Source organism: Eurypyga helias, unplaced genomic scaffold (genome assembly GCF_000690775.1).
Source record: "Eurypyga helias isolate BGI_N326 unplaced genomic scaffold, ASM69077v1 scaffold7685, whole genome shotgun sequence".
In the NCBI taxonomy this organism is placed as follows: domain Eukaryota; kingdom Metazoa; phylum Chordata; class Aves; order Eurypygiformes; family Eurypygidae; genus Eurypyga; species Eurypyga helias.
The window spans coordinates 1-14,235 of record NW_010253305.1 but is presented as its reverse complement, the minus strand read 5'-3'; the positions used below and the strand labels follow the sequence as shown (position 1 = coordinate 14,235).

General features: G+C 40.6%; 1 protein-coding gene across 2 annotated transcripts in view; it reads right to left on the bottom strand.

The window, feature by feature from the left end:
• OSBPL2 (oxysterol binding protein-like 2) overlaps positions 1–13,711 on the bottom strand; it is a 36,034-nt gene extending 22,323 nt beyond the window's left edge. The window contains exons 1-2 of one of the 2 annotated variants that reach the window (XM_010152613.1): positions 13,612–13,711; positions 794–958 (exon numbers count right to left, since the gene is read on the bottom strand). In XM_010152613.1, the coding sequence (XP_010150915.1) occupies positions 794–830 (37 nt within the window). In that variant the 5' untranslated portion in view covers positions 831–958; positions 13,612–13,711. Of the gene's footprint in view, positions 1–793; positions 959–13,611 lie in introns of those variants that run through there. The other variant, XM_010152614.1, reaches the window with a different exon arrangement.
• Between the last annotated feature and the right edge of the window lie 524 nt (positions 13,712–14,235).

Sequence of the window (14,235 nt, the reverse complement as noted above, 5' to 3'; positions counted from 1 at the left end):
TGCTTCCCATTATTCTCTTTTTATTCCGGTGGTTCTGCACTAAGCACTCGACACTCAACATCACCAGCATTTCTCATTTCACATCTATTACAGGGTTTCTGAGAAGACATTCAAGTGGAAGACTTCAAAATTGTTTGCGATCTTTGAAAGGAGTTCTTTTTTTTATTAAAATACTTTAAGCATTTTATTTCAGCACTAAAACCGTGTAGGGCTCTTATAAACACCCATTCATCCTTACTACTTCAAAGAAAAGTACTGTTTGATACACTGCTCAAGTATGAAGTGATTCATGTTTGCTTTTCTAGAAACACCACTGGGTTGCAGAGACTTCTGGCTCCACATCTTGAAAGCACACTTTTACTGTAATTTGTTTCTGACTAGAAAAATATTTTCTACTTCAATTCTTCAGGATAAGTTTTCCATTATAAATAAATAAAATAACCAATGGAAGGTATTTCACCTTCCAAAGAGTGTTAAAAGCATTAGTCCTAAAGCCACTATTAAATTATCTGCATTTTACCGAAAATGAAAGCAAGATGTTACCACTAAAGGACTGTTATAGTTATGATAGCCATCATTAAGCTTTAATAAAAAAACCTTCATTTCCAAGTCTGAACCTGAATTATAATTCTTCTTTCCTTCTTCTCTAAAGATAGCACTACAACTTTCACCTAGAGCATCTTACTTTTTATTTCTTAACAGCAATACATTACTAGCCCTCACCACACAGCTTATAGCTGGATTTTTGTGGGTTTGGGGATTTTTTCTTTGGGGCACTGTGCCCAACACTCACCCGTAACGGCATCATAAAACTCTTCTTCACTATTCATCCTTCAGTGTGAAACCTCTGTACAGCCAGTCCAGCTTCCTCTAATGCATCGTTGAACTTGATTTATGGATTAAGTATATATGTGCTGGCGAAGTCTTCTTTTGCAAATGCTCAGCTGCTTTAGATGATCTATTAGGTAAGACAGAGACACAGAATTAGCAACTTCCACATATCTTACACACACAAACTTGCACACCTGACAAATACCAATTTTCATATTTCTTCCCATGGCAAAAAAATGGATTCTTGCACTCATAAATAAAGTAACTTCTTTGACACCCAAGTCATTCTGTAGATGAGTACTTCAAGAACAGCTGATGTACAAAAATTCTCCTCTTCAGCAAGAGGATAAGCCTTACCGCATCCTTAACCAAAAAAGCTGGGAACAATAAAGACAACCTTACACCTCAAAATCTCATTGTTGTATAAAAATGTTGGGCCTCATTGAACATCATGGAATCAGCATCCAGTGACCATCAGAGAAGTTTTGTCAGGCTACTGCCATGAACTCTTGAAGAGCCAACAGGAGATTCTTCCCTCTAAAGGGAGAGTGTAAAGAAACAACAAACTTTTTCTCAGTAAAGCCAAACATACTGCAAATAACTTACAGATTTATGAAGCATTCCAGCTCTACTTTATGGACAGACTAAATTAGATTTTTTCCAGATGGCTAGCAATGATGTAATGTAAACATTTTTACTTCACCCAATTTTCGTCAAAGGAGAATAACGAGAAAATTTAGTTTGCACTGTTGGAAACATTCATCAGGTACCAGTGATGAGCCAAGTACACAGTGATAAACGACAGCACGGCAATGCTATCGATATCTCCTCCAAAGCAACCTCAATCTGTCAGTCTCAATCTTCTATGATCCTTGAAGATCCCACTGCTTTTGTGACAGTAGTTTTACCAGAGTAATTATAACTTGCACAATTCCATTCCAATTAAGAGAAACAAAGCCAGAAGCGCACTCTACTCCTAGCAGACGAGCTTGCCATGTTGGAAGCCAATTCCTTCTCTCTTCCTTTCTGCAAGAAATCAAACTGCATGATTCCTCCTGTATTTCAAGTCTTTTTATCTCACTGCCCAGGACAAAAGCTATTTGAACATCTCACACACATACAGTCCTTCTGATTCACCAGTCAGAAGGAGGAGCTAAAATAGCCTATTTTGGAACTCACACAAGTTAACGTATGTAGCATTCACCTTGAAGTGTCCCATCAGTCAATGCCACATATCTCAGTTTGTCACTTTTCCTTCAGGAACTTCCTATTTTTCTTGCCGCTACAGGATTTTACATCAGTCTCTGCATCATGGCGATTATCTGAGCTTCCACATAATCCACAGCAATTTCTTATTTACAACTCCTCACCTCCACACAGACAAAGCTTTATGCAGCTGCTTCTGTTGCCTGTTGCTACAGCGCTGTTGAAATTGCTCTCAGCTGGATGATAGTTTCCTTCCCTTTTTCTGGTACTGTTCTCCAGTCACAGACCTTTAAACCTTCAACTTTCTGACTCATCATCAAGTTTCTGACTCAGTTTTGTCAAAGCACCACATTCTCCCGGGGAAGGATGCAACAGCTCCAACATGAACAAGTCAGACACTTGTTCTCTATTTTTTTGTTTAAGCTTTTTCAGTAGGACTATCCTATCATTGCACGCAGCTCCTGTGGTGGGATTCTGTTCTGAAACAGCTTCCTATCTCCCTGCAACACATCATAAAGAGCTAGTTCAAAACCCACCCACCCCCCCACTCAGTTCAAATGCAAAGGTGACACTTCATCTCCCCTGTCCAACACAGGCACATTACGTATCAGCTTGCAAGCTCCAGAGGTGCTTTGTAACAGCAGCTCCAGTCTTGATTGGGAGGCATTAAGGAATAAAAATTATGATTTAATGATAACTGACAATTTTTTAAGAGCTTAGAGTAAACAAGGTCACACAGATGAATGCCAATTTCTCCTCCCCCCCTCCTGCACAATAATAATAGCATGACAAAAGGACGTTATATCCCACAGCATACAGTTTCACTACAAAGACAAGGAAGCTTTCCTACAAAAACACTCACCGAGTACAAATGAAATAACTAGAAATAAAGACTTAACTGAAATAAAGACTTAACTGAAAGCTGGAGTTACACTGTGCTCTTCTGCTACGCACCTCACGCCACACTTTAAGCTCATTGTTACTCGAAAATGAAAGTTCAGTCATATCCCTGAAGTCATCAACAAGCTTTGCAACTATTCCCTGAAGAACAAAATACTTGTGCAAGTCCCTTTAAATAACAGTGGCAAATGCTCCTAAGGTGCAAAGAGCATTTTGAAAAGGATAAAGCAATATATTTTGCATCGGAGTTACACCAGGAATAACTTAACACTCATATTACTTTCTACATTCAGTTCTTTTATTTAGCAGAGATTAACATTAATTTGCACGTAACTGAACGCACAATGATAACAGCATTTAGCTTTCATGAGCCAGAAAGCTAGGACTAAGTCCTTTTCTCTTACTAAAAGCAACAGCAAAAGAGTTACTTGCAACTACGTCGAAATGCCAGAAGGCAGAAACATCCTGTTTGCTTCATATTCAGCATTTGTAATCTGTATTTCCTCCTCCCCGTCCATCATGTACCCAAAAGAATTCACTTACACAGCAGGAACTGTAGTTACCAGCTTTTATCAAAATTGCCATTCAAGGAAGGGTGCAGTACTCCTGCAGCCGACAGACCTTCAGGAGCTTAGGGCCAACGGCCATCCTGGAAAACCTTTCATAAAGCATAAACATCATACCATGTTCGCATCTTTTGGTCCTACAGCGTAGACGAAATGCAAGGGATGTTTAGATATTTTCTTACCGATGTAGCAATCATTAGGAACGTAACAAGCAGTTTTCCATAGAGGGCTTCACTGGCTCTGGGATGTAGAGAACGCTATTTCAGCAATAAGGGTTTGCTGGTTAAACCTGTCCCAGTGGGCTTCACTTTAACAGCCAGTGCCAACAGGCTGGGCCTGGGTGCTCAGGGCACAGACCCATAGAAAGGTGCTGTCAGCTGGGGACTGCAGCCCAGCTGCCCTGCCACTTGGATGACCGAAGAGAGACTGTGTAGAAATCATTTGATAAACAGGGAAAAGCTGCAAGCAGAGGCACCTTAAGAGAACTGGAAATTCATAATTTAATGATGACAACACAACCCTGACCACAAGCAGCCCAGATTTTGTGGTTTACAAGATAAGTGACAAAGCTCATCTATTTCCTCATATTTTAAGGATATAGATGGGTATATACTAATTGGATTTATTATTGGATTTGTGTGCATGAATAAAAACTGCCACATTTATTTTTACTTTTGTAATAGATTGATTTCCCTACAGGAGAGATGCTATTTTTGAAGCTCAGACTGAAAGACAACAGATAAAAACCATCCAAAAACCGTATAATACCCATCACAACAGTACAACGTCATACATGGTTGGTAAATCTGTACTGCAGGCCATATTGCCTTGGTATTTTGCCCTGAGAAATTCTCTGTACTAGGTTGTCCAGAATACTTATAATACAATTTTACTCTTTGAAATTACATTTTAAAGTGAGTGCCAAAGCAATTTACAGAAAGCAGCAAAGCTTAACATAATTTATTGAAGCAAGTCTTGAACAAGTTATTGGGCAGAACCTATTTTCTCAAGTCATTTTGATTATATGCATGCCAATGCCTACTACATACAAAACCAGACTAGCAAGAGTTAAGCTAAGCATCGCATGCAAAGTCAAAAACTTACAAGAGTTTCTGGTATCTTCTTATCAAAGGTCTACCATTTTGGTTCCTCTGAAATAAGCTTTGTACCTCGGTGATGTAAAGCCATCCACAAACAGGTTAAACAAGATATTATGCACAGTAACACCATTTAGAAATGCAAATACCAATGCTGAAATAAAAATGCCATGTTTGTCCTAAGTAAGTAACCCCAAAACCTGAACAGGTAAGGGACAGATATGCAACTACTAGTCACATGGGCATAGGCTGTTTTATACTCTGGTTACTAGTCAAAAGCAAGTTATTCATCAAAACTCCTTTAAATTCTCACAGTTTATCAGAAAAGGTTCACACATTCCTGTATGACTGATGACCACAGACAGTCCTTTTCTTACAGCACATGAGGATGTTTGGCAAAGGCGAAGGACAGAACAAAGCATGCATTATTGCAATAAATACTGCAGAAGCACAAGAAAATACCTGCACCACATCCATGGCACACCTTAACATAGGTTATAGAGGGAGGATTGTCCCTTCCCTGAAGTGTCCAAGGCCAGGCTGGATGAGGCTTGGAGCAACCTGGTCTAGTGGAAGGTGTCCTTGCCCGTGGCAGCACGGTTGGAACTGGATGGGCTTTAAGGTCCCTTCCAACCCAAACCATTCTATGATTCTATGACATCCTGCTTTCCAGAAGTACATCCATCATAGACAGAGAGAACAAACAGAAAGGGCTGTTCCTAAACACGCATGTCACACCAACGGTAACAACAGGTAGAAAGACAGATCCCCAGAGGCTCACTCTGAGGAGAAAACATGCTTCTCTCAGTGATCTCCACAGCCTGGAGGCAGAGAACCACCTCCACTACGGTGACAGCCAAGGTCCCATGACGAAGGAAGAACAAAGTCATCCCATACCTGTCAATCAGCTGGTTAGGAACAATGTCAAACAAAGTGTGCTGTCAAGCACTGCATCGAACCTGTAACTCAACAGTGACATGCAGCAGGTGATCTGCCTTCGGTAACACGCTGCGCTTAACCCTGCGCAGATCAGAGGGTCCCGTACAAGCTCACGGTCCCCAGCAGGAGAAGGTACAGGGAACCCTTCTAGACAGTCAGTTATCAATAGGATCAGTCCCAGACTTTGCACAGCTCCCACCTATTTTAAACCATTTCCTCCCACTTGAATTTATTTTTAAAACCAGGACAACAAAAGTGCAAGACTTTGAAAATCACTTTTTATAAAGTATCTCATTTGCTCAACACATTCTGACATGTACATGAGCACCTACACAAGAAGAGATGCACACGCTCCTTGTAAAGAGAGGTTCCATCTTCCTGGCTTCGCCCCGACACCAAGTGTGGACACTCACTGCCATTTATTTGGTTAGGTTAGTAATCCCACAGACTTGTCGCCAAATTCCATTCCTCAACAGAAAAAATAAGATTCCGGATGCTCAGAACTTTCACACCAATGAGAGAAGCCCAAATAGTACCTGTTCAAAACAAGCTATAAGAGTTTAATCATTCCATCACTATGAGTTAGTTAATTCAACATAACTAGTTACTCCATACTAACTTGTTCTTCTGTGTTAATCCTCAACAAAGTCTCAGTTGGTTAACCAAAAGTTACTCCTCCTTAAAGAGCCATTGACACTTCCATGGAAAGGTAGGCATTTACAGCTGGAGTAGCTAATTTGGCTGGAATGCCGTTCAGCAAGCCCAGTTTTGGTCTGTCTGGCTGACTACAGCTGCAGCATCTTATTCCTCCAGACCTGATGCTGAAATTTCACATGGTGCAGCAATTCTGGAAAGGCACTGCTTTCTTGAAACCAGCCTGCTACCTTTACAAATTCTGGGTTTTTCGCTCTTCAAGTACCTGTTCTAGCTCTAGGAGAGATACACAAAACACTGGGTCATGGTCTTCATACAGACACTGAATCTACTTGTGAGATCAAGGAGCATTTCAGTGAAACCAGGTATGGAAACGGTAAGCGGTCAGGAAAATAAACCCAGACATTTGCCAGCATGAGAAGGTAGGGTGTTAGAAGTTCAATACCCTGGAATTAGAGTGCCACCAAAGAACTGATGAACCAGCACATTCGTCAGCTTTTTCACATGCCTAACAAGGTTTTGTTGGATGTGCACTTCCACAGCAAATTTTAAAACAAATGAAGTTTATTAACTGTAAAAGGAGAATACTTGCACGCAAAGAGAAAAAAAACCAAACAAAAGGAAAAAAGGGAAAAAAAGTCACTTGAGGTCTTTCTCATAAAAAATTAATTAAAACTTTCTGTCAAATCTCACATGATAAAAATACTGCACAAGCACTGCCAGGAGGTGGAAGAGAAGGGGCAAATCCCCCAAATTCGGTAAAGACACTCAGTTTTCAGGCATTTGCTTTTCTTTATTGGGTCAGAAGGGTACAAGCTCAATTTAATAGAAATAGTATCAACAGAAATCAAAATTAGCTCGATACAAAGGAAAATTCATTCCATGCCCTGTTTAATCCACCTAAAGGCTTATGTTAATAAAGAGGAACATTTTCATTAGTTTGATATCCTGGGTTCAGGATGAACTTTTTGTCCAGAAGGAGACTCCAAAAGAGCCAGAAGATCAAATATACACACCCTTCACATTAAAACTAAAAATAATAAATGGAAAAAAAGAAAAAGGAGAACAAGAAAAACCCCAACAGTCCTACAGCACGCCTGGTGGGATAAGAGCCAACTCCATCTTCTTTGGAGTTGCCAGCTGAAATAAAACATAGCTGTAGTACTTCAAGGGACAGAAATAAATAGCTTCAACTAGAAGATAAATATTCATGTGTTTTTGCTTCATACACATCTCCTGAAAGCATCAAACTGCAGTGTTTCATCTTTGAATGAAAGCTTCAGTGAGGATGAATCTTAATTGACTCATGAAATTAGGTTACCAACAACACTGGATCTAAAACACCTATAAAAATTAGCCAAGAAGTCTATTTAATTGGCAATTTAGATACCCGCTGTAATTTTTATGCGCTTAAAATCCCTTCAACCAGAGAACAGCTACACAGATGGCAGAATCCAGATTTCATTTACCAAGTTAGATTTGTTTCTTACTCCCAAGTTTGAATGTAATAGCATCTTCCACCAAGATGAAACTCACCCCACAGTAAGAGAAGAGCAACTTCCTCCTCACGCACGTTAAGGTGCAGGGTTTGAGTGAAGAGGATCAGCTGAAGACCTGGCCCACCCTCACTTTTCCATCTCTTTGAAGAGTGCAGCAATCTGCATGACAGGCCTTGATGTAGCTAGGAGTTATTAAATGCCCTGGGGCCAGCTGAGTGCCTGTACTACGTCCTGCTGGGATGGAGCTGATTTCCTTCCCAGCAGCCGGTACGGTGCTGTGCTTCGGGTTTGTGACCAAAGCGTGACGGTATCACACCCATGTTTTACTGCTGGAGTGCTTACACAGCATCCAGGCTTTCCCACTCTACCCCACAGCGAGTAGGGTGGGGGTGGACAGAGGCTGGGAGGCAATGCAGTCGGGACAACTGGCCCGATCGGACACAAGGGATATTCCCTGCCATATACCGCCACAGGCAACAATAAAAACGAAGGGTAGTTTTGTAGGGATTGCCGTTGTTCAGAGACTGGCTCGACACGGGTCAGCTGATAGCGAGCGACTGCTTTTGCATCTCTTCTTTATTTCTATGGGGTTTTTTTCCCCTGCCTTTTCTTAAAAACGTGTCTTTATCTCTACCCCCAAGTTTTCTCACTTCGACCCTTCTGATTCTCTCCCACGGAGGGGGGAGCTGTGTGGGGCTCAGCTGTCTGCCAGGGTCAACCCACAGCAGAACCAAAGCAGCAAAGCAGCCTAAGCTGATAGTTTAGCTGAACCTATTTTTAAAGCTCTTGAAACAATGGTGGCAGCAAACTGAACATCTGAAAATTTAGCTTTGAACACACGAGCCGAACAGATTTATGGCAGAAAGAATCCTGTTCTGTTCTCTCAGAAATACAGATTTGTGGTGATACTTCACAAGAATTAGAGCCAACTGAAAAGATAGAAATCTGGTTTGCAACCGAGTTCAGGCTACAAAATTTGTTCCTGCACCAGAACAATCCGCAATAATTATCCCACACACTAAGTAGTGCCCCCAACACAAAGCTACAGTGCTGCTATCAGAAGTATTATTTACTGACCATAAAAATTGTAAAGGTGAAACTGGACAGAAAATACCCTCCCAGTACAGTGCTCAATTACCTACAGACCCAATGGCTATCCCCGGTTTCCCTTCAGCCACAAATTCTGTTCGACAGCCAAGGATGCTGGCTCGCAGAACTTCTACCAAACGAACAGAAAGACCAAGGAAACTTGATTCCAACAGATTATTATTTTCTGATGCAAAACACTTCACTGAGATTCCCACACAGTTCTGCAAATGTTCTCCTTCTTTAACATTACATCAATATTTGAGACATTTTTCCACCTGAAAGTATCTGGTACAGCGTTCTTTGGACTTTGTAGCCTTCCCTTGGAAACTGTTTCTTTGCCCACAATGGTAAGAGATCACAAAATTCTGTTTTACATGGCTTCTCTGCCCATGATGCCTAATGCCAGGCTTGATCGTAACTGATAAACCAGCTCATTTCTAGTCACACTGTTAAATTTAGTAATTCAATACTGTATTGTAGAACTAATCACTTCTTAGTAGTTCCCTGAGGATTTGTTTTGTCTTATTGGTAAGAGACAAGGTGGGAGGTAGTAACTCCAAGCAGAATGGCTTTGGACACAGTGTCAGTAGATATATAATTAACACTTCTCTTTGAACCAAAGCTTAGGCTGAAGGTGAAATTAAGTACACTTGAATGTTTCTGATCATAATGTGACCACCCCTAACTGACCACTGAGGTTTATAAACGTGACGACAATTACAACGTAACATCACTGGAGAAAACCCTTACAACACTAAAAATAGTTACAGGTTTAAGTCTATAGACCTTCCTACTCAGAGGCACTTTCTAAACACTGTCTCTCCCCCGGCAGGTGTTGTTTACATTTGTTCTGTACAAGGTATCTTACATATAGTCTGCATGGAGACTCTTGAACAATTACAACAGCAAACACACTGCATATAAAGCAAGACAACAGCTGACTAACCGACAGCAAAGCCCTACAGCCTAAGCAAACGTACTTTTATGCCTACCAACGACCCCTCACGCATGGAAATTCTGCAGCACGAGCTCATGCGCACAGCTAGCGGCTATGTGCTAAGGAGTTTTAAGATGATACTGCAAAAGCTTCACAAAATCAGAGTTTCTGCTAGGGTTGAATTTCATTTACAGCTACATTTATATAGTAGATTTCTAATGGATTCCAGTGTGAGGGTGTTACTGTGTTTGCTGTTGTCAAAAGATGAAAAACAAAACCAAATAAACTTTGACTTCTCAAGACAGGGCAAATCTCTCTAAATAGAGTTCAGTTTAATAAGGAACCCATGTAGCTACCTGCTCCATAGCATTAAACCACTCAGATAATAAAACAGTTGCACAGCACTTAGAACTATGTTTAAGACAAAAGAAGACCATGTAAATAAAGTTATTTGCATCTCTGAAGATAGGTACCATTTTTGTTTCCATGTTAAACAACCATTCAGCAGTTTCACTGAGGTGCAAAACCTAGAAAGAACACAGTCATGGGGGAGAAGTTCTGCTCTTCTACCAAAGGCCTGGTTTAGTCCAGTAAACAAACATGCTGCTAAAGGGACCATTATAAATAGGCTGGTGACCTAAGTTCTCTGTAGCTTTAACGTCTACCAGCTTTATAACTGCAAGATATGAAAGGATTCTCGTTGCCACTGACACACTGTAGGGAACAGAGTCCGCATCAGCCTCTGCCACCTCAGTGGCCAGAGCTGGTTAGGTCTGAAGCGAGTGATGTGAACCACAGCCACCTCAGAATTCAAACACTTGCCATCTTCAAACGTACTATGTCATTGCTACTTTTGAACTATCAGTGGAATCAAAACCCAGGGAGATGTATTAACAGATTCTTTTGGGAACCCTAAAAAAACCAAAAGACTCAGAGTAAAAACAATGCTAAAGTTATAATGAAGTTATAATGTAATGAAGTAAATGAAGTGAAGTAATAATGAAGTAATAATGAAGTAATAATGAAGTAATAATGAAGTAATAATGAAGTAATAATGAAGTAATAATGAAGTAATAATGAAGTAATAATGAAGTAATAATGAAGTAATAATGAAGTAATAATGAAGTAATAAAGTAAAGTTATAATGAAGTTATCCATTCATGAAAACACATTTCTTGACAATTACAATCATGTAAGTTTCTTTGTAATACCCCAGCGGTCCAGAGCACCCCAACAGCCACATCCCCTATCTCGACTAAATGAATGCCACAGATCCAGTTTTCCATTCAGTCTAATGCCAAGCACAGACCTTACATCTCCAGCAGAGCAATATACAGTTTAATTTTTGGACTATAAACCCAAGTGGGCCAAGATTACAAGGTCCAGATGTATTTCTGCAGCTGCAGGCACAATTCACCTTTTGTGCATGCTCCTGCCAGATTTATAAACAATCACAGGAAGACAAGGCTGTCCAGCCTCCTGCATTTTCTGAATGGAGGGCTGCTGTAATTTACTAAAAATCTGTCTCATTAAATTATGTGCATAAAATATACTGAAATAATCAAAAGGATCTGTCTAGACCAGCAAATGAAGTTCCAATTGTAACTGCGATAAAAACAAATAAATCAAGTCTAAGTAAGCTTAGTCTATTCTTGCAAGTTATTGATCCTGAAAATTAAGACATTATCTTTGTGCACTGAATCAACAGTTAATTTTTGAAGAGTATAACTGAAAGTAATGGCGAGCCACATTTGACACATTTTAATTGCTTGCTGCTCTCATGCAACTTGGTATTACAAGCCTTTAAGAATACAAAGTAAATAACGTTATTATCATACATTCTTCCGTATAGTAATTAATAAGAATTTGAGGACTGAGACAACATATTCTTTAATTCCAAGTTCTATAGTGGCCTACTCTATAAAATAAGAGAAACTATAAAGGACTCAAAAGTAACAGATAACCTATACTTTTCCACAACAGGGAAGTCCCGTTTCTTCCAAAGTAGCTGATACAGGGTGAGCAACTTTTTAATTTGCTCTCACTTTCCAATTTATTCAGTGAGGTGCAGATGTCCCTGTGATCGGTTACATATTCAAACTCAGCAAAAACATTCAAGATGCTAAGTACTCCCTGTTTTACGCATATTTCTTGCACAACTGGTTTTGTGCATTTCTTCCAGAAAACGGAAGAGAACCAAACATTTCCATTATTTCACAGAGAACAGGCTAAACAATAAGCACTTTAAAACATTTGTGCATCAAATAGAGACATTTCTGTCTTTGTGACTCGGGTGACAAAACTGATGCTGAGTGAAAGAACTAAAAAGGGCTGACTAGTAATCGGAAGTTCTAGTTACCAAGTAGCATGATGTAACATTGCATTATTCAGGGACAAGTTTCTTCAAATGACAAGGCTAATGAATTATCTGCTTAAAAATTCAGCATACTTGCCTGCGATTCTTGCTTTCAAACAACAGCACCACAAAAAAAAAAAAAAATCACCTGACTGGCACTACAAACAATGATTTAAAAATATAGCCTTATCAAAGCGAGAAAGTCTGATTGGAATGTTTTCCAGCCAACTCAAGAATAACAGAAAGCTAAGCTTTCCACCTTTGTTCTAGGTCAGCATGTGTGAAGTTAACACAGTAGAATTCACAAGAAGAAAGGCTGAGAGAAATACCAGTTTCAATCATAAGACCTGTCAGCTTAAGCACGCACGTATCATAGGAAGCAGTAACAGTATTAAACTTGATTTAAAGAAACCATCCAACAGTGAAAATTACCCTCCATAAGCAGTTACCAGATCAAGCACATCTGCACATATGTTAGCAAACACGACTACCTGCACCCCACTGTTTTTCACTATTCCATCAACTGAAACATTCAACCTCTCTAGTCTTTGACTACTTGCAGGCATAAAGTTTGTTGTCTAATCATCATTTGCTATCCTGGACTTTTGCCTCTTGTTTAGAAGCTTACATTGGCATTGGCTGAAGAGCTAGTTTTGGAGAAAAACAGCGTATTTACTCCTGGACAGCAGATGTCTCAGTGTTTCCTTCCGAGCACTCCCCAGAGGTCATTATGAGGTGCTGTTAGTTCAGGAAAGCAACATTAACAATCACTCCTGATCTTATCCTAGATTGCCCCTAACTTTCTCTCACATGGTCAAACGTTTGTATGACCTGACAACTATTTTAAGAAAAAAAGCTCTTTTTACAGTAACTGAAAACCCAGGGGGTTACTTAGAGGGAAAAAAAGAATCACTGCTGGGAATTTCTTGCTTCCATGCTAGTCTAGCCAGTTCTCCTACTTCCATCCCACAGTGCAGTGCTTGCTGTTTGGAAGTTACCCAAGTCACTGCTTCTAGAAATTGCCCTGAGGTTTTAAAAGTCCCAGAGGATACCGGCCTGAAGTTTGTTAAGGCGATATATATGTTGTTGCCCCCAGATGTCAACGAGAACATGGAGGTACTGAACTCTGGAAGGTGAAGTTGTAATGAAGCCAGTGTATTTTTTCTTGCATGCATAAGCTTTAGAAAAGGAGGAGGGGTACAGTAATGATAACCTACACTGCAGATCCACGCCTCCTTTTTACTTTTCCTTTTTGAAATCTCAAATGAAAGCTATGTATTTTAATTGAGAAAATCCACAGTAAATGAAAGCAGTATCTGCTTGCATTCAACATGCTTGGGCAGATACTTCTGAGAGGAAACACAAGGCTATGGCAGACATAAAAAACAGAAGGCAATTTCGAACCCACATCTGAAATTCTGGCCTGCAAGTGCTGCAGAGTAACAAACCACTTCCAAAAGGTATCCTGAATCCAAACATACAGATAGCACAAACATGATTAATATCCAAATTAAATAAATGGCAACATAACTTATACCTTTGTTACCATGCAGAAGTTCTGGTGGCATGTTATTTAAAAAAAAGCCTTTTTTTCTGCTATTTTTCCCATCTTGCTTGTCTCCCTTTCAGGAGCTCTGTAAGAGAAACATGGAGTAGGTAACTGAAGAACAAAAAAAAAAAAAAGCCAAACTCAGATAACTCCTAACTGCTCCCTGTGCTTCAGCTGTGGCCTAAAAGGCCCCTTGAGGCTCCTGCATCGTGCTGAAGCTGAGCTGAACACATTATCTTGGGAATTGGGTGTCGTTGGCTCCTCTGCTAAACTATCCAGTTCCAAAAGCAATCAGAGGGAAAAAATAAAACTAGAAGGATCCCTGCACTAAGTCTGACAGCTCCACTGACCTGCAACCCGTTCTCGGCACAGCAACGTCCTTCAGCCCCCGCCACCTGCCCCGGCCCCGGAGAACAGCCCCACGGTTGAGAACACGGTTCTGCCACCCAGCTCGGGGCACGCGGGGTCTGTCGCCCCCGCGGAAACACGGGAGGGGGACAGGGCTTCAAGGCAACACGACTCGGCCGCACAGGCCTCGCAGCGCCCCGAGGAAACGCGCGGGTCAAGGATCCCGCGTCCGGCGGGACAGAGAGCGCTGGGGTGGCCGCGCTC